The 20,318-nt window shown below is 41.0% G+C and overlaps 1 protein-coding gene across 1 annotated transcript in view; it reads left to right on the top strand.

Moving 5' to 3' along the window:
• The window catches only part of PIP4K2A (phosphatidylinositol-5-phosphate 4-kinase type 2 alpha), an 80,136-nt gene extending 70,176 nt beyond the window's left edge, over positions 1–9,960 (top strand). Inside the window, exons 8-10 of the mRNA XM_054992075.1 lie at positions 3,074–3,314; positions 4,759–4,862; positions 7,661–9,960. Of these exons, the coding sequence (XP_054848050.1) occupies positions 3,074–3,314; positions 4,759–4,862; positions 7,661–7,741 (426 nt within the window). The 3' untranslated portion in view covers positions 7,742–9,960. The remainder of the gene's footprint in view (positions 1–3,073; positions 3,315–4,758; positions 4,863–7,660) is intronic.
• The last annotated feature ends 10,358 nt before the right edge of the window (positions 9,961–20,318 follow it).

The raw sequence follows: 20,318 nt of genomic DNA, 5'->3' as shown, positions 1-20,318 counted from the left end.
TGATGTTTTGAATCACCTAATTATAATCCTGATCAGTCTGGTTATAATACATGGCTGGTCCCTGTTTCTGTGAAGACTCTACATCTTATGCGGAAGAACAGGAATCTCAAGATCTTGCGTTAGATGTAAAATTGTTTTGAGAGCACTGGAAGCTACATACTTGAATATTCTTGACACTCTAAACTGTTAAAATGAGCCATAAAATCTTGATTTGTCTCTGAAAGATTGGTCAAATTGTATTTCCATTGTTTACATATGACAGTAGACTCCTAGAAGGCTGGTTGTGTAATTGCGCTTAGAATAGCTTCTACAGCATTGCCGCAGTTTTAAAATTCATACAGCAGTCTCATTACATTTGTATGCAGGCAATTATTGTGAAGTGGCTTGGCATCTCATGCTGGTAATGGAAAGGTAGAATTGAATCTTGAGTTTTGTTTTATCTGTTTGTTTTTTTTCCTGGGTGAGGGGCTTCCGTTAAGCAGTTCAGCAGAGTTGCTTTGCTCCAAAGAATGAACAGCACTTGTATTTATCTAGTACGTTTAAGTCTGAATGCATTTTCAGTGACCATATCTTCTTTAATCTTTGCTTACACTTGTAACAGTTCTCTGGGTCACAGCCTTGCTTTTTGACGAGGTGCTTTCTTCCTCTAGGCCAGTCTCTCCTAAAAATTCTGGCCTCCTTTTCTCTTCAACAGCCTGCCTGATTATTCACAGTCTGGCTACCAGCTGTACGCAGCCGGGACATGACTAATCAACATGCCCTCATGCCAATCTCGAGACAATTATTAATTTATAGAGAGTTCATATATCAAAATGTGTCCTATAAAAGCATTTCAACAACCCACTGCTCCTGTCTGTCTTCTCTTAAGATTGCTGTTCAGTTACAAGATGGAAATCGTCTTGTTCACGCTGACTTGTCAGATTGCTTTCAGTTAACAAGTGTCTTCCTCAAAACCCACCAAGTCAACCATACTGTGTGCAAATCGTTGCTGCTGCTTTGCAGACAGTCAGACTTGATAAAAATGTACATGTCTGGGTGGGGTGTCAGGGAGGATTGGTTTCTGACTCAGGCCTGCAGGTCTCATCCTTGCAGATTCTCCCCAGGGGCCTGTGTCTATGCATTCCAAAGCACTTGGGTATCATCAGCTTTTGCAGATCATGCATAGGGCCTCGGGGGACGTTGTGATCATATGGATATGAAAACAACCCTGCTAAATCAGACCCGTCGTCCCTCTACTCCAGCATCCAGTTTCACACAGTGACCAACCAGTTGCCCTGGAGGATCCACAAACAGGGCACAGAGGCTAAGGCCTTCCCAAGATGTTGCCTCCTAGCACTAGTACTAAGAGGTTTACTGCCGCTGAAAGTGGAAGTTCCCTTTAGTCACCATGGCTAGTAGCCGTTGATGGGCCTGTCCTCCTTGAATCACCTTTTAAATTCATCTGTGCTTCTGGCCATCACGATGTCTGCTGGCAGTGAATTCCACAATTTAGTCATTAAGTAAAGCACTTACCGTTTTTTGTCCTGCAACTATTGAGCCTCGGCTTAATTAATTGGGTGCCCCTAAGTTTTATTGGAAGAGGGAGAATAATATCTCAGTATCCACTTTCTCCACCACATTCTTAATTTTATAAACTTCTGTTATGTACCCCCCCCAAACAACCACTTTGTCACCTTTTACTTTTCTGTCTTTTTTGCGCAGAAAATAGCATGTTCCTCTTGTGGAGGGATGTGCAAGTTCCCACCTTTGCATGTCGCCCCAGAAGTGCGAGAGGAAATGTTTTTTTCCAGTGGTGGTTAACAATATGAAAAATTGTAACAACTCTCTAAGTCTGTGTTTGGCAAGTTGTGTTCTTCCTATTATCTGAAAATTCTTGCACTCAAGTATTTCCAATATTAGGGGTATGATATTTCAATACCAAAACTGTGCCCAAAATTAAGACTGGATATTTCTGATCTGAAACTTAACAGGGGATTTCAGGCACTGTTTTGGTTCAGAAATATCCAAATGCACACCTCAGTCTGTGTAGCAGCCCTACCGTACTATTGGCACTAAATAAATGTTTAGAAAGCAATAGTTTGAACTTCCACAACCTGCTTAAGGCTAGCTCTAGCCTACAAATGTTTAATTGAAGTACAAGTCCCCAAGGAAGACTAGTACTGCATCAGTTGGTTCAAGAGGAATCCTTCTGTCTTGCTACTCCATTTTATTTCTGTCAGCACTGCCAAATTATTTTTTAGCGTGTTGGGAATTTTCAGACTCTTAAATTTATTCATCAAGACCTCCCCCATCTTGTTTGTCTCTACATTTAGTAGACATTTGAGCATTTCAGGAAGCTGTGATTGTGCAAAGCATGTCACCTTGATGTTTATCAAAGTGTGCAGCTACTGGTGAAATGGTAGTTTTTATAAAAGCTTCCTTTTCTGGGTACTCAAAAAGAGAGTTCTTGGTCAAAGATTTAACAAGCTGTCAAGTGCCAAAACTGGGATAGTGGGCATAGAGAGTTGACAAGCTGGTTGACAACAAGCTTGAACTTTCAAAAGTGGAAGTCAATTCCTTTCCTAAGATAGATCATTAAAAGAATAAGTTGGCAAGAATGATTGTACCAGTGGAGGAGGGTTCCATTGGTGGAATTCTTTCTCCATTGGAGGAAGACTTGGTGGAAGGGAGTCTTAGAATCCATCTTTGCTGAAGGGAGTTGTAGGATCCAGATCACAGATATTGATGTGAGAATTCCAACTTTATATTTTACTGGCATTTTGGTACCAGTTACATTTTTAGGAGTGGCCATGAAATGTACTCGGTTTCCTTTCTTTTTCTTTTTTTGCATTTTTTCTAGATTATAGGTAAAAAGTATGTAACTTGAAAATATTGAAAAAATCTGCCACGTTTTTCTTTCACAGCAGAGTACATTTTCTGTGTACGACATTCTTGAAGGATTCCCCATTGTTTTGCATTAAGCTGGTTATAGTCAAAAGTAAACTTCCTTAAATAGACTGCCTTTTTGCTATTTAGATCTTGGATTCTCTGTCATCTCCGTGGTGAATTAACACTATGCTTTATTGCCCTCCAGTTCCTTGCTCAGTTAAAACTCATGGATTACAGTTTGCTGGTTGGGATTCATGATGTTGAAAGGGCAGAACAGGAGGAGGTAGAATGTGAAGAGAATGATGAAGATGAAGGGGAAAGTGATGGAGCTCACCCGACTGGAACCCCTCCAGATAGTCCAGGAAATACACTGAACAGCTCGCAGCCTTTGGCTCCAGGAGAATTTGATCCAGCTATTGATGTTTATGGAATAAAATGCCATGAAAGTAAGTAGTTTTGCTATAATTTTTTAGAAATACATTTTGAAGAACCACCACCATTCACTTGTAACACATATTGCTGTTACATTGCTTTTTGCCATATTGCCATTTACAGTGCTGTGAAAATCCTACAGAAGAGCTCCTTTTTGCTTTGCTTTGAAAAATCAGATTACTGATCATCTCTGTCCTTTTCAGATAATCTCTTAGCATGGATTACTAAATATAGTCTGAGGTGTATTTCAAAACTATTTGTGGGCTGGATCTAACCAACTTTTTCACTCAGTCTCATCCAGTTCTTGTTATTACAGTGCTCCCATTACAAATGGGTCCCATAATCCCCAACATAGCCTTTTTGATGTATTGTTGAAGGCTTTCACGGCCGGAGAACGGTGGTTGTTGTGGGTTTTCCGGGCTGTATTGCCGTGGTCTTGGCATTGTAGTTCCTGACGTTTCGCCAGCAGCTGTGGCTGGCATCTTCAGAGGTGTAGCACCAAAAGACAGAGATCTCTCAGTGTCACAGGACTGTGACACTGAGAGATCTCTGTCTTTTGGTGCTACACCTCTGAAGATGCCAGCCACAGCTGCTGGCGAAACGTCAGGAACTACAATGCCAAGACCACGGCAATACAGCCCGGAAAACCCACAACAACCATAGCCTTTTTGGGTAGACAAAGGGGATCTTTCTACCTTTCAGCAGCATATAAGCAGGTTGGATCCAACATTCTATCTTTAATTCTTTGGCAACTTGAAGTTCAGTTCCAGGCTTCCCTTCCCAAGAAATCACCTTCTCCGTTGTATAATCAAACTTATGGAATTTATTCCCTAAGGAGATTTGTTCGCCCTCCTTTATCAGTGTCTTCTGCTAGTGGGTGAAAACATTTCTGTGCATTTTACAATTTGTTTTAATGTTTTGTCTGTTTGCTGTGTTGGGGAGCTGAACTGTGTGGAAAGCCAGCATAATAATGTGTACCTAAAACTGTTCACTAGAGGGTTACCATTTTTGCCAAAGTTATATATGTATTTTCCCCCTAGATATAGAAGGAATTGTTAGGTTGGCCTTCTAGGTTTTTTTTCAGTGGCTTATAATTGTCTCTGTAAATTAAATCAAATCTACATGGTTATTATACTTTCTAGCGTTCTAAGCTCATGGCGGCCCATAGTTGGCCACCTCGCTTGATCTAGAAGTTCTTCTCTGTCTTCCTGTAATTCCTAAAATATATGAGAATTTTAAACTTTACGTTATCAATGAAGGAAGTCCTTATGGTTAAGTCCTTTTATAATTTGGAAGTTTTGAAACACTGTTAAACTGTTAGATGGCAGAGGCCATCAACTTCCACCAATTTATGATCCTCTTTGTTTATTACAGCTTCCTCCCATCAGTTGGTTGATTTCCTATCCATAAATACAAATATTGCTTTAATTTTTTTGCAAATGTTTTTCTTTTGTGTAGATGCACCTAGGAAGGAAGTTTACTTTATGGCCATCATTGATATTCTTACTCACTATGATGCAAAAAAGAAGGCTGCTCATGCTGCAAAAACCGTCAAACATGGCGTGAGTATCACTGCGGCAACATGTTCTGACCCTGTCATTCTCTTCAGGTCTTAGCCATTTGGTGCTGTAATGTAGAATTGCCTGCAAGGGAGATTGGCTTCATCTACTTTCTCCCTTTCACTAATCTCTGACAGAAGCAAACAGTCTGGGGATTTGTTTGTTTATTTATTTATTTATTTGTATTGTCGAAGGCTTTCACGGCCGGAGAACAATGGTTGTTGTGGGTTTTCCGGGCTGTATTGCCGTGGTCTTGGCATTGTAGTTCCTGACGTTTCGCCAGCAGCTGTGGCTGGCATCTTCAGAGGTGTAGCACCAAAAGACAGAGATCTCTCAGTGTCCAATGTTTCCTCCCCGTAGAGGTGTTCGATGTATTGTCGAAGGCTTTCACGGCCGGAGAACGATGGTTGTTGGGGGTTTTCCGGGCTGTATTGCCGTGGTCTTGGCATTGTAGTTCCTGACGTTTCGCCAGCAGCTGTGGCTGGCATCTTCAGAGGTGTAGCACCAAAAGACAGAGATCTCTCAGTGACACTGAGAGATCTCTGTCTTTTGGTGCTACACCTCTGAAGATGCCAGCCACAGCTGCTGGCGAAACGTCAGGAACTACAATGCCAAGACCACGGCAATACAGCCCGGAAAACCCCCAACAACTATTTATTTATTTGTTTCACATTTCTATTCCACCCTCCCCATGAGTGGACTCAGGGCAGATCACAACCCATTAAAATACAATAAAATTCCATTTCCATAAAACATTTAAAAATATCATTAAAATAAACACATATTTCTGGTTATACAGTCAGCCTTACAAACTAAAACAGGATGGTGGACAGCCTTCTCAGAGAGGGTTAGATTTTATACACCCCTTGTTGTTTCAGGCCAGTGGAGGCCCAGACCTCAGCCATGTGCCTGGTCTGTCTCACAGGCCTGGCGAAAAGACAGTAGGTCTTGCCAGGCCCTGGTCTCAGTAGACAGAGCGTTCCATCAGGTGGGAGCCAGGACCGAAAAGGCCCTGGCTCTGGTCGAGGCTAAGCGGGCCTCCTTGGGGCCAGGGACAACCAACAGCTGTTTATCTCCTGATTGGAGTGTCCTCCGGGGAATATATGGGGAGAGACGGTCCCACAGATACGCTGGTCTCAGTCTGCATAGGGCCTTATAGGTCAGTACTAAAACCTTGAATCTGATCCGGTCCTCCACAGGCAACCAATGCAGCTCACATAATATCGGTGTTATATGTGCCCCATTTGGCACTCTCATAGTAACGCATGCCGCTGCATTTTGTACCAGCAGTAATCTCCGTGTTGTTACTTATGTCAGTTTACTTGCTGAAATATAATTGGGTGTGCTTTTTTAAATGATGTTTGAATCCCTTACATACAAGAATATGGAAGATTAGGTATTGTTTACAAAGCATTCATAGAGCTACTTTACATGTTCAGCTTAATCTGTGGATCTCCTCATTTTTATGTGGCAAAGGGTGTTTCTTTCCCATGTAATTAAAATAAAGAATGATTGAAATGGCCACAGATTTCTACTTCCACCTCAGGATGTCCTCTTTGGGATATCATGTAGGAGTAGGATTGGAGTCAAATGAGTTTAATATCGTATATTATTTATCTTGTGTGTGGGGAGAGTGCTTCTCTTTGTCTGCCATTAAGGTGGTACAGACCTCCTGAAATCAGAGAAGAGGAGAAAGTGAATCAAGGAAAAAGTTAATGGAGGCACTGACAGGAAGTAGATATAAACCATAATTGACAGGAGAAGAGGAAATAGAACAATACAGCCTATGGGGAAAGAGGAGAACAAAAACATCTAACCAAATCAAAGACATCCACAGGAAATTCATACCTGTGAAACACTGTGTTCATCATACCCATTGGTTAAATGTACAATTGTCTATGATGACTCTAACACAGATAATTATGAATAGAGTTGGAGGGATGGGATAAGTTGAATATACTTGGATGCATGAATGGGTATGGTTGGGAGCAAAGGTATGGAGAGTACTAGCCACTGAGGAAGCATTGTGGCTTAGAAATAAAGCATCTGCTCTGCATGCCAAAAGTCCAAGCAGTTGGAGCATTTTAAAGATCCCTTTTACATGATTTAAGTTAACTCTTTTTCTAAAAATGAAAAATTTGAATTATATCAATGTGTAGAAATCTATTCTACAATATAAAGAGTATTGTAGAATATACTAAAGTTAGTCCTTATGCATTTCTGATATTTTATAAAGTACGATTAGTCTGTAATTGTATACAAGTAATATTTTTTAAAGGTTGTTCCAAGTCAAATCTCTGGCATTTTCGTTTTAGCAAAGGTCCAGGTAGTAGGTGATGGAATGACCTCTACCTGAGACCTTGGAGAGTTGCTGCTATTCTAACTAGACAATAAAGACCTTGATAGAATTGTACAGCTCAGTATAAAACAGCTTCATGTGTTCATGAGAAGCACCTCTAGGTCACACTTCCTCTTCCTTTATGTGCCTGTGTGTCCGATTGGGAGAACAAACCTTACTTGCAGTGTTGTCCATTTTGAGAGGTTATATCAGTGACTGCTGGAATGACTGAGAGCCTTTTCGATGATAGCTCCCATAATTTGGAACAGTCTTTCTGAAGGGATGTAAATCTGCACTTTCAAGAAATTGCAAAATCTGTTTGATCTGCTGTTTAGTGTAAGGGATTCTGTGACTATATTTGTATGAACTTTATTCAAGTGATTTTTGTCTCCAAAATGCCACAGACTTTATATTGTCTCAAAAGTAATCTGCTTTTCTCTCTCCTTTTTATTCTTGTTTTTAGGCAGGTGCAGAGATTTCCACAGTTAACCCCGAACAGTATTCAAAGCGGTTCTTGGATTTTATTGCCAACATTTTGACGTAACCTATCATGTTCCATTGGACAGATATAAGGTCTGGGAACAGCAGCAATGGCTGCAAGTGTGTAAGGGACAAAAGCTTCTTTTAAAAAGGAACTCTCGAGTGCTATCTTGCAGAAGGCGGCCCCTTGGTTTACATCTGCTGGCAAAGATGACTGACTGGGGTGAAATATTCGCTTTAACAGCTGCCAGATATGCCCTGCATAGTACTAGCTATTTCTGGTGTGTGTGCGTGTATGCGTGTGCGTGCGTGCGTGTGTCTGCAGAAACCCCTACAAATATAAATTAACTAATTAATAACACAGATCAGCATTTTACTTGGTGTATTGCAACTACAGTACTCCAAGGACACTAGCTGAGATGGAATGAATGGGCCAAGGATTGGAGAAGGAAAGAAAGATATGCATGTTAAGTCCCACAATATTGGCATCAAACTGTAAACTGTGGATCAGTTTGTATTTTGAATGGAAAAGTGCAAGACAGTATTGGTGGTGGTGATGGTTGACCGTACAGCAAATGCTCCACTTAAAATAGCCCTGCATGTTGGCATTCCTTAAGGTTAGCGACAACATTGTAAGCTCCATGTGCTGAAAGCTCAGCTTTGGGCATTTTTGCTTTTTGTCTCCTCTTGTTTTCGATTGGCCCATCACAACAGGGAACAGTCTTCCAGCAATTCAGAGGTACGTCTCTTGTTTTACAAAGATCTAGTGGCATAATCATACTCTGTGCAAGTTGGGTTTTGTTTTTTGCAAGAGTAAATAAATTGCTGCGTGGGTGGGGGGTAGGTGGGAGTAGGGATAGACCATTGTTGTACCCTGTGGAGATTTACACTGTTTATCATGTAGGAACTGATCATGCTAAAAAGGAAATCAAGTACACTTTTTAGATGAAATGCTTCAGTTGGGAGCATCTGTAGCATCATTTTCCACCACATAAACAAAAGGATAGGAAGCCTATTCACCTGTGACTGATCAAAACTAGGACCTTTTAAATGCTTATGTTATGCTGTTATAATATTTTATTTTTAAAAAATTCTTTTTTAAGCCCTAAATTTTACTGTTTACATTGATAGGAAAACAGGGATGCGTTTGAGTTTGTGCACAGTATGTGAATACAAAGTTTACATGTAAAGTTACATTGCAGCGCAGATGAAGTAATATCTTGAGGTGTAACACACGGTAATGTACTAAAGTGGATTTTTCACCCACCTCCATGATAGAAAATCTTTTACAATAAACAGTGACAGATTATTTTTAAGTGTATAAGGTGGGTGTTTTTTCCCCATTATCTTAATAACTTGCTTTGTGTTTCTCCAGATTATGTTGTGTAATTTCATTGCCTAAAAGTATGCTGTCACCTAGTAAGTAACCTGTTTAAAACTTTTAATAATGATCAATTTAGGGAACAGGTTCCCAGGTTCTAAAAGGACAGAATTAGACATGCTTAATTATATATATATATTCTCTACTTATACACTGTGCTAAAATTGTGCCTTTTTACAATTCTTTGTCTGTTTCAACATTCACAAGCAACTCAGAAAAAAAAAACCACTCCCCCCTTGCAAGGTGTAACTTAGCTCTGGAGTGCCAGGTTGCCTTCTCCAATAACATAATGCCAGCGCTGTTAAGGCTGCGACTGTGTATCATGTCTGTAGTGTTGACTTCATAGAGCCCTGATAAATTAGCAGCTGAACTTGCTATTGTATGCGGCCAAAGGCAATACGATCCTTGTTACTCTGTATGAATTTTTTTTACCATGGTTTTGTTACCCTTCTAACAATGTTTGACAGTACTGTTACGTATGTGTACAAATCTGAACTTTTATGTATTTAAGTTGATAATTGTGGCTTGACTTGTTTCGTTTTTTAATTCCTTTCCCCATATGTGCACACCCCATTTATCTCTGGCACCATGTGAATGTTTTTTATTTCTTACAATACACAGTGGCTACTAAGGTATGATGAGACTGCAAAGGATACCACTGGGAAACAGTGAGGTACACATACATAAAAAGAATAAATATTCCATTGTAGCCAGTTAGCGTATGCTTTTTATGAGCTAACTACAAAGCCTTTATTTTCCTTTCTGTAACAGTCTCTTGTCACTCATGACATTTGGATAAACTGTTTGGGGAGAGGGTGAGGAAGATCCACATTGTATTGCCTAGTTATAAAAACACACTCCAAACATGAGTAAGGCTTTATAAAATAAAGCACTTTGATGACTTGCTAGGAAAATCTTTCGTCCCTTTTTCTACTTACTGTGCATTCAGCTGCTTTTGGAAATGGTAGTTCAGATGAACATGTAACTTGGATTTCAAAATCAGAAGAAAAGTTTGTCACTGAGCTGCAGTAATCTTCCTGTCTACACATATGCATGTCTGGTTGCGAAAGTCTCTTTAAAATGTTCCATCCTGAGCCTGCCAGCTTCATTTGTTTCATTGCCATTGCCATGGAGTGATAGGTTTGGTAAATCCTGAAACTGATAAATCGATTCTTGAAGGAAGACCTAGTGATAAATATTCCTCCATAGTTACTGAAAGGCATTGTGTTCATAGTAAGCATTGAATATATTGTGCCCATTATTTGTGGATCATATAAAGGGATAAACTTGTTACTGCAGGATGGTAGTACCCATCATTTCGATCGATTATATCATCAAGGAGTGGTCTGAAAGCATACAGTGTAGTTTTTCTGCTTTTCAAACTAAGCAGGTTTGGCTCAATCTGGTAAGTTGCCTAGATGGGAGCTGTATGTAAGACTCACTCATGAGTTTGAAGCCAGTGTGGTGTAGTGGTTAGGGTGTTCTACCTAGAATCTGGGAGTCCCAGGTTCAAATCCCCACTCTGCCATGGAAGCTTGCTTGGTGACCTTGGGCCAGTCATACACTCTCAGCCTGACCTACTTCACAGGCTTGTTGTGAGGACAAAATGGAGGAGAACAATGAAAGCCACTTTGGGTCCCAACTGAAGAGAAACATGGGGCATAAATGTAGTAAGAAAAATAAAATACCTAATATATTCATGGGAATGTTTGCAGTGCCTGACAGGTGACAAGTATCACGCTCCAAAAATGATGCCTTTTTAAAAGTTGCAAATTAAGGCTCACAAAATAGTGGACGACTGCAATGTGCCACATAGTGATGCTGGGTGGCGAGGTCCTTGCACCACTGGACAAAGCTAAGGACCAAATGGTAGGATGCAACCAAATGTGTATTAAACAAAGGTCAACTTCTGAAAAATTCTCAAAATGAAGCCAAGAAAAGCTGGGCATGAATGAAGTTTTTTTTCTTACTAGCGATAGCAGGGATGGATGGTATCCTAGCAGGTACCTGAGGATCAAACTAAGTGTAATAGTAGCAGACCAAGGTGATTAAACAAGTATGGTTGTTGTGGGTTTTCCGGGCTGTATTGCCGTGGTCTTGGCATTGTAGTTCCTGACGTTTCGCCAGCAGCTGTGGCTGGCATCTTCAGAGGTGTAGCACCAAAAGACAGAGATCTCTCAGTGTCTTTTGAGAGATCTCTGTCTTTTGGTGCTACACCTCTGAAGATGCCAGCCACAGCTGCTGGCGAAACGTCAGGAACTGCAATGCCAAGACCACGGCAATACAGCCCAGAAAACCCACAACAACCATCGTTCTCCGGCCGTGAAAGCCTTCGACAATACATTAAACAAGTATGTGCTGCAACTACATAACAAACAAGAGGGGGCTGATTTAAGGAAGAAGAAGATATGGAAGTGGAAAGCACAGATCCCTTGCCCACAGTTATGTCCCTGGAACCTGAGTCCTGAAGTGTTTTTCCTCCGAAACAGTACTGGACGTGGGCCTGGTTAAGAACAAAATCCTTCTGGGGCATATACTGTGTGGAGGTAAACCTGGAGGGAGGGACCGCATGACCTTTTTGCTTTTTACAGTGATCTCCTCCCATATACTTCCTTCTTTATGGGGACTGACACCACTCCAAGCATACTGATCTGCAGCCATTGGTTTGCATTCTCCGAGAAGCACAAACAGAACAGGACTTCTCTCTTTCCTGTTCAATGTGCTAGCTCTAGTTTGCCCCCCTTGCAACTTTGTTTTACAGAATGCTTGCAGTTGTCATTTACATACTACATGTGGTGTGGAGTGGATGGTGAGATTTGAGAGCCAGTTTGGTGTAGTGGCTAAGAGTGCAGGACTCTAATCTGGAGAGCCGGGTTTGATTCCCCACTCCTCCACTTGAAGCCAGCTGGGTGACCCTGGGCGAGTCACAGTTCTCTGGAGCTCTCTCAGCCCCACCCACCTCACAGGGTGATTGTCATGGGGATAATGATAACATACTTTGTAAACCGCTCTGAGTGGGCATTAAGTTGTCCTGAAGGGCGGTATATAAATCGAATATTATTATTATTATTATTATTATTATTATTATTATTATTATTGAACTTTAACATAATATTGCTATTCACATGCTAAGAAAATGGACAAGCATATCACACACACACACATCTTTTATATTATGAGAAGGAACATAAAGAAATAATTACAAGGAAAAGTTATAGGAAGGGTGAAGTCAGAACACTGAAATAGGAAGAGTCGGTTACATCATGACAACACCCTGTGTTTCATGGCACAGGTTTTCTACATAACAGATGTTCTTTTCCAGCAGACCTCATGCTGACTGCCAGACAAGTGGCTTCTATATAAATAGCACACTGGCATAATATCTGTCTTTAATATTTGGCATTTCCAAAGGTTTGCTTGCTTCATGCCCTACTCAAGGACCCCTGAGGGTCTCATGGTTCATCCTGCTAAGGTGATAAAAATAGAAAATGCAATTAGGAGGAAATTTAGAATCTGTGTCTCGGCTTCTTTTTTCCTTCCATGCAATCCCTGAACAGGTGAACAATAGCTTCTTCAAAAAAAGAGGAATAATATATACTGGTGATTTCTCCCTCCTTGGAGCATAATTCCATGCCTTTCTCCATATCTTGCCTTCTGTTGGGTGAGCTTTTATCCTGATCTTTGCATAAGTCTAATGGGGAAAGAGAAAGCGCTGAAACCTCATGGGAAAGGAATAGCAAGATGAACTCTGATCTGGATATGGTAGGTTTGTATTCCTCTTTCATCCAGGTGCCAGAAGTATCGGCAGAGAACTCCTGCAAGCAGTTCAGTTGTGTGAACAACATAGTTAAAGTTGAAGTTTAATTTCCAAATTAAAACTGAAAACTAATGTGGCGTGTATTAAATTCAAATTTATTTTATTTACGTTATTTATAGCCTGCTGTTGTCCTTGATACTCAAGGCAGTTTACACAGTGTAGGTCAATACAATCCAAGATTCAAAAACCACTGCTGTAGGGTATGGATTGCAGAAATTGGAATACAAGAAGGTGATATGGAGCTGAAGATAATGCTGAAACAAAGCATGAGCAGTTTAACGTGGCATTTTAAACAACGCAAAAACTACTTGGAAGATATACAATAGTATAGTCCACAGTCCCTGTCCCTTTACCAGCATCTCTTTGTCCCCCCTCCCCCACCCTAACTATCCAACATATAGTCACAGTCTCTCTTTTTTTAGAGTATATCTGAGTTTCTTCAAGTCTAAACTGGGATAATAGTGATTTTCAGTTTGGTCATTTTCTCTGGTCCTGGGAGCAGCTTACTATTTCTCTACTGGCATAGCTCTCAAGCTGTGTGCTATTCCCATTGCCTAAGGCCTGATTTATCCATGTAATAAAATGTGGTGGGAAGTCCCTGAGGTAATAGACTGGGTTGTACCACTTCAATGGTAAGTGCTGTTTTTGGTTATTTCCTCACATGAAACACTCCCTGCTAATAACAATAGGTAAATAAATAAAATAGCATCTTGAGGCTGAATCATAGTTAGCTTACTCCTTCCTGAGCTAATTTTCTACTTGTGTGATGTTTAACATGCATCAGAGCATTCACAGATTTAATCCTATACATGCAGCTTCTATTGGTACAGTCTAAACTGCCGTTTTTCCACCTAATTGAGACAGATTTGGACTTGGGTCAGAGCTTTTGATTTCTTACCCTATAGAACAAGCTACCCTTTGGGACCTGCATTGTAGGCTGTGTACAGACTGTTTTTCTAAACCTGTTTTTAAAGTGTAGTAGAGCATCTCACTGTACTGTTTTGAGGACAGAAGCATCTGCAAGGTATGTGAAGTTTACTATTAGTCGCGCTGCCAACTTCAACAAGCACAATTACCAATCAAGCTTACCCTGCTCAAAATCTGTTACACAGAAGACGAGCTTCTGATCAAATTGCTTTAACAATTGGCAATGTTCATCCTGAATATAAAGCCATGCATGCTACACAGCTTTTCACCTCCAATAACTTCGTCATTGCTTTTACACATCCAATAACTAAATCATCTAATTTACTGAAGAAAGGGCAGTATCTCCTGTGGCAATAGTTGCTCAAATCATTACACTGCCTGACATGTATAATCACAATTCAGTGTTTCCATCTGTGCAGTCAAAGGTATCCTTTACATGGGTAATATTGAATAAAATGCATTGCCTGCTTTTTGCACCTGTGCAGTCAGCGGGATCTATTTGAGAACTGGTTGTAGTATTAGGTGGCTTTGTGGGCAGAAACCAAAGGCACCTACAGACTCCTAAGTAGCAAGTCTCAACTAAAAAATGTCCAACTTTATATTCTTTTTGCTACGTGCCTTAAAGTTAGAGGCAGTACAGGCAGATAAATGACATCATGAGAATGGAGGTTGCAAGAAAGAGAACAACTGGCCTGACACAACACTTTAATCATGCTAGGTGTTCTAGGGAGATAACATCAACATCCTATTGCCAAAATTTGCCCATCATAAGCCCACAGGAATTTTGAGAGGCCTATGGCACGTTTGTATTGTTCTTTAAGCTTCTATGGACTAGCGCCCAGTTCATCAGATGAAGTGGACTGTCTTTAGTCCACAAAAGCTGGTGTTAAAACTGCTAATCTTTAAGCCTCCACACAACTTAAGTGTGTGTTTTACTGCAATAGACTTAAAACAACTACTGGTCTCAAAAGGATCAGAGCTCAAACAAAAGAGTGTATGAAAATTAAAGAGTTATTAGAGTCTGAAGAAACTGAAGGGGAAGAAGGAAGAAGGTGATACGTGAAGCTTGTTACTTGTATGGGCTTGTAATAATGCACAGAAGTTAGATTGTGATCTCCCAGTAAAAACTGTGTGATGTCATGCTAGATCCTCTAAAGTCCCTAATTCAGAAGCAGCAGGGAATCCTCACTCCTGGTGCTCCCTAATTTAAGTGTAGCTCTCAGGAAAAGCCTTGTCTTTCCCCCTCCCCCTGCTTTCTGGGAAGTTCCCACCCCTGCAAGGGCTGACCCCATTGCTATGGCAACCAATCCAGCTGGCTGCACTGCAGCTGCTCCTCTCTAGTAAAGTCATAAATAAGACAGCTGACACAAATTACTGCTGATTGAAAATTGTAAGCAGTGATTTCTCTCTCGCCTATAAAATCGTGTGGTATCAATTGGCTGCCTGTGACCAGGTCTCCACACAGCATTTTTAGAGCTGGATTCTTGGAATCAGGCAACTTCAGCCACAGTACTGGCTGAGACTCCTGTCTCTTGCTTATGTGGGGCAGCAGGTAACTGACTGACGCTACTCACTGGGAGAGCTATTTTGTCAGCGCTCTTGCAGAAAAAAGAAGAGAGTCCTCAAGATTAGTATCTTCCCACCTCTGTTGTACAGAATATATGGCAATACTGTTGGAAGTAGGGCAGTAATTTGTTTAGAATTGATGAAATGGATAACTTTGAACATACGAAGTTCAGTATTCTTGATGGAAAACAGCTCTCCAGTGCCCCAGTGAGGGGACTTACAACCCGAGATTATTTATACCCTGCTTTTCTGCGCAAAGCAGCTTACAATATTCTGTTGTCCGTTTTATCCACTCTGTGAGGTAGGTTGGGCTGAGACAGTGACTGCCCTAGAGTGTTTCCATGGCAAAGTGGAAATACACGGGGCTTGTATATCCGCAGAAAGAACACTGATATTTTGCATCTGCAACTTAACAATCGGAGCACATGGGTGTTCTATATAGTTGGAGCTTAGCAATGGGGTAATTGGCTTAGTAAAGGGGATAAGATGTGTACAGCACTTTATCTGTTTCCTGTGTCTCTGTCATCAAGTGTGTATTTTGCCAGAGGAAGCCCCAAGTTATTTGTGCAAATTAAGAATCTGCAAACACTTGTTCAGATATATTATTCCCATTATGCATGCTCTTAAAAGGTTTTTTTTTAAAAAAAAATGAAAGGGCGCAAAAGAGAGGCATTGTGAAGAGTTTCTGCTGCTTCATTTCTGTTTTTAAAAAGTGCTGTGAATGAGAGCAGACTGTGGCTCCTGGGTCATGGCAGTGGCTCATGGGCATCTTCTAGAACTCAGCCCAGGTGCAGAAGACAGAGTCTAACACTGAACCCTGCCAAAATCATCTCATTTCTAAGCTTGCAGAGGACCAGAAACTTTTAATGAAGTGCTATTCTTATACACCGCAAATAATTTATTATAGAGACTCAGGCAGGAAACTTTTAACTATTAAGTCTTAGTTCAGCTTCCAGAACTGTCAAAAATTCATGGGAAAGTGCTCCCATGCAAAATCTTGCACCGTTCCAGGCCTCCCTCTAGGCTTGTCACCATAAACAGCTGTATTGCCTGAGTGCCATTACCAGTGGATAAGTAACAGAGGGCCAGGAACACTGAAGGTATCCTAGAGGAAGAAGTTCAGAGTTAAATGGTCTGCTCAATTTTCCATTACAGATTAAGAGAACAAACATTTCCAGTGGGCTTTCCCCATGAGCTCTTTGCAACAATCAGTTCAGCATATAGGTCTCATCTGCCATTTTGCAGAAATATGGGAGTTCTTTATAGACTGCTTTGACATTTTGAAACTTTTACTAAATGGGTGGTTTGTAAATCTAGCTGCCAGTATCATGTATGGTCTCCAAGTTACGGAAAAAGAGAAGCAAGTGTGTAACTTCCCCCACAACTTGGAAATGCACTTCTACATCTGACGGCTTTTCCAGGGAAAGAGAATTCCTCCCTTTGGATGGAGTTCCATTTCATTCTTGCCTTCTGAACTCATAAATGGGGCATTTCCACAGATAACTGCTCCGTCTATTCATCAGAACAAGAGCAAATGGTGCTTCCTAAGCATTCCATGGCAGTTGCTTTCCATCATCTCCTGACACTACAATATCCTGGTATTTGCTTGAAATGCCACCCTAAGCAAAAATACACAGTTTTAAATCAATGGGTTCAGAATGGTATAACTCTTTTTAGGGTAACACAGAGAGTTTTATGATGGAGCATTTGCAGTGGGGAATAAGGGGGCTGTTGCAGAACTATGCCAAGAGGACAGGCAGAGTTCTGCAAAGCAATCGGTACAGGCATGAAAACTTTGGACCACACTGCACTGCATAAGCCAAGCCTTTGATCCATTGTCATTGATATGTTTTAAAAGGGGAGTGCACAGGATGCTTAGCTTTGCTCCCTCTCAAAACACCAGCTATTACAACTAGTGGCAGGTCAATTTTGAGAACTACTAGTTGAAAAGCTTCTGATGAATTCAGCAGCAGACTTAGAAAGTCAACCCTTTCCTTCCCAGTGACTTGGCACAAAAACCTGAGGCTCAAAACCAGAGAGGAAAGCTAGGGGTGGCGTGCACTGCCATCTCTCAATAATTGCCCTTGTAAACAGACAGGACTCAGCCAATTGATAGCATCTTAAAACGTAAACTCTGACCCTCAAAAGGTTGTGCTGGAATAAATGATGTTAGTCTTTAAGGTGCTTCTGGACCTCTTTTTTACTTATCCAACACAGCTAGCTCGATAAAGAGAGACTTGGTTTCCTGGTATATTATACCCCACTTTTCTCTCCAAAGAGGAGAAAGTAACATCCTTCTCCCCTTGTCAATGTTATCCTCAGCAACCCTGTGCAATATGTTGGGCTGTGAGAGCAATTGACCTGAAGTCACCCAGCATACTGCATCTATAGTGATGCTCCTGAAGACCCAAGTTCAAAACGCAGATATTGCTGCTCCCTCACCCCAGGTCCTGGTCTCTCAGATCCCAGTCTAACACTCTAACCACTATGCCACTCATGCACAGCACCATAAAGAAAACCTGGTTCATGAGCCCTGGATGCACTTGTACAATGAGACCACTTCACCCATCCCCCGCATGGTGCCGTGCTTAGAATGTTAGACTAGGACTAGGATCTGGAAAACTCAAGTTCAAATCCCCACTCTGCCACAGAAGTGCCTTATGTTTAAAAGACAGACTAACACACACTGGAAACACTGAGGAGGGCAATCTGAAGCACATAACAACAGCGTGCTTATATACCACTCTTCTAGACTGATTAGTGCCCACTCGGAGCAGTAGACAGTCAGTGTTATCTCCACAACACAGCTGGGGAGGAGGGCTGAGAGAAGTGGCTTGCCCAAGGCCACCTGCTGCGTTTATGGTAGTAGTGGGCATTGAACCAGCAGAGTGGCTCGGCACAGAGTTTTACACTCTCTAAAGTTCAGTGGCAACAGATCTGGCAATCTAAATTGGCTACTTCCAGATCAATCAATATTAAAACCCTGATGTTTAGATTATTAATGAGATAGTATCTTACACCAGTTAAAATTCATCATTTGAACTGTAACCAGCAATCAACCTGCTGGGAAAAAATGTGGAGACTGAGGTTCCTATTTTCATACTTGGTGGTCTTGTAAACATGCAGGCTCAAGGAAGTCACAACAACATGCGTTTTATGCTGTACAGAATCTCAAATTAAATCATACAGTCCCAAATTTACAATATGATAAAGCCCAAACAGTGAACTGTTGTACTACCAATCGAACATTCAATATAAAGTTTCCATTCAATATAAGTTCTGCTGTTATGGGGTGAATTCACTATTAGCTATGTACATGGCATGATCCTAAGCAAAGTGTCCAAGTTTAGTATTGTTAGCAGCCAAAAGGAATGTCCACGGCAAGGTTATAATCACGGCAGTTTGACAGTGTTAGCAGCCGGAAAGAATGTCCACGGCAAGAGTTATAATCACGGTGACGAGCTGCACCGGTATTTCTCACTTTTACTCGTTTCAACACATTGTTCTTCTTCAGGCCGTTAGTTATCACCATCTATTAGCCACAAATCCATCTATTAACAACGAAAAATAATGTCATGTATCAAGTCACTTGATACATGACATTTTTCGTTGTTAATAGATACACATATACATATACATATAATACACATATACCCTGGTTAAGACTCAACCTAATCGCATTTTTATGTGCTGCATCCCACTTAGTCATTGAGGCAGCTTAGAAGAGCACTAAACTCCCTTTGTTATCTGTTTGGTACGGGAATATATGGGACATATTTGTAATGGAGAAAATTCTAGGTCAACAAAAGCCAATCGAGTCAGACCAATATCTCTCTGATTTTGCTTGAACATGGCAACCTATAATTGACTTTATAGCAAGAAATGAGGCAACATTCCACTTCACCCACGCCAAACAGTTCTTACTTTTATGATGTAGATATGTCCATGATTGTAAATTTAGTTGACCCATTGTTCTTTAATTACTTAGCAATTCTTGTGTATACTTTAATATTTAGTGTCTTTCAATGTTTTGATTTCTAACTTCTGATGTATGTTGTTTTTAAGCTGTTATTGTACATTTTTTCTCTGTTTTAATAGAGTGCTGATTTGCAGACTAATCACTTATCCACTATGCTGCAGCAGCTCATGGTGGTGGTGAATTCCCTCTCTGTGTTGCTTCTCTGCTTCCACCTTCCCAAGCGAGGGATGTGCAATTTTGGACACTCGGGCTGTGTCTGCTCCTCTGGTTTGCTCCACTGTCCTTCATAAGAAGTATACTTCTTTAAGTAGAAGGGGGCAGGAGCATGTTCCTAACTGAGAGACTTTGGCTGATTTTTTTTAAAGTATTCAGCTTGTTCCTATTTAAAACAAAAAATGCTTCTTCATTCAGGACTCTTCAAAAAAATGAATATTATTGAAGGTTTGACATAGGGTGAATACAGACTCAGAAGCCAGTTGGCTGAAAATCTTGAACCACTTTAAAGAAGGTAGGAAAGAAGGAAGATTTACTGTACTATGGCAAAGACATCATCCAATAAGGAGATGTTGTGTGTCCCCCCCCCATGGCCCTCACAGATGTGCAATGGTTGCCCATGAGTGGGTATCAGTCAGCAACACCAGCAGTGTCAGGTCATCCCTGTTGTTTAACCCCTTGGGCCGTCTTTCTGCTTCCTTGCTTCTGTTTGTGCTTCAGGCAAGTAATTAAGACCACTCTTCCCTGGTATGTTGCTCAACGCCCCTTTTTGAAACTCATCTCCATCACAGGCAGTATCCTTTCTGATGGACTTCAGCCTGTTCTGGGATTTGGAGTATGAAGTGGCTCCACTCCACATATACAGTGTATGAAATGGTCTCTGTTATGGTCATCACAGAGCCAAGCTACAAGTGATGCCTTACACAGGTTGGACACTTGTCAGCTTACCTCAAGTTTTGATGGGAAATGTAGGCGTC

This window comes from Eublepharis macularius, chromosome 11 (genome assembly GCF_028583425.1).
Source record: "Eublepharis macularius isolate TG4126 chromosome 11, MPM_Emac_v1.0, whole genome shotgun sequence".
NCBI lineage: Eukaryota > Metazoa > Chordata > Lepidosauria > Squamata > Eublepharidae > Eublepharis > Eublepharis macularius.
Note: the sequence above shows the minus strand (reverse complement) of the source record. Positions and strands in the feature narration are given on the sequence as shown.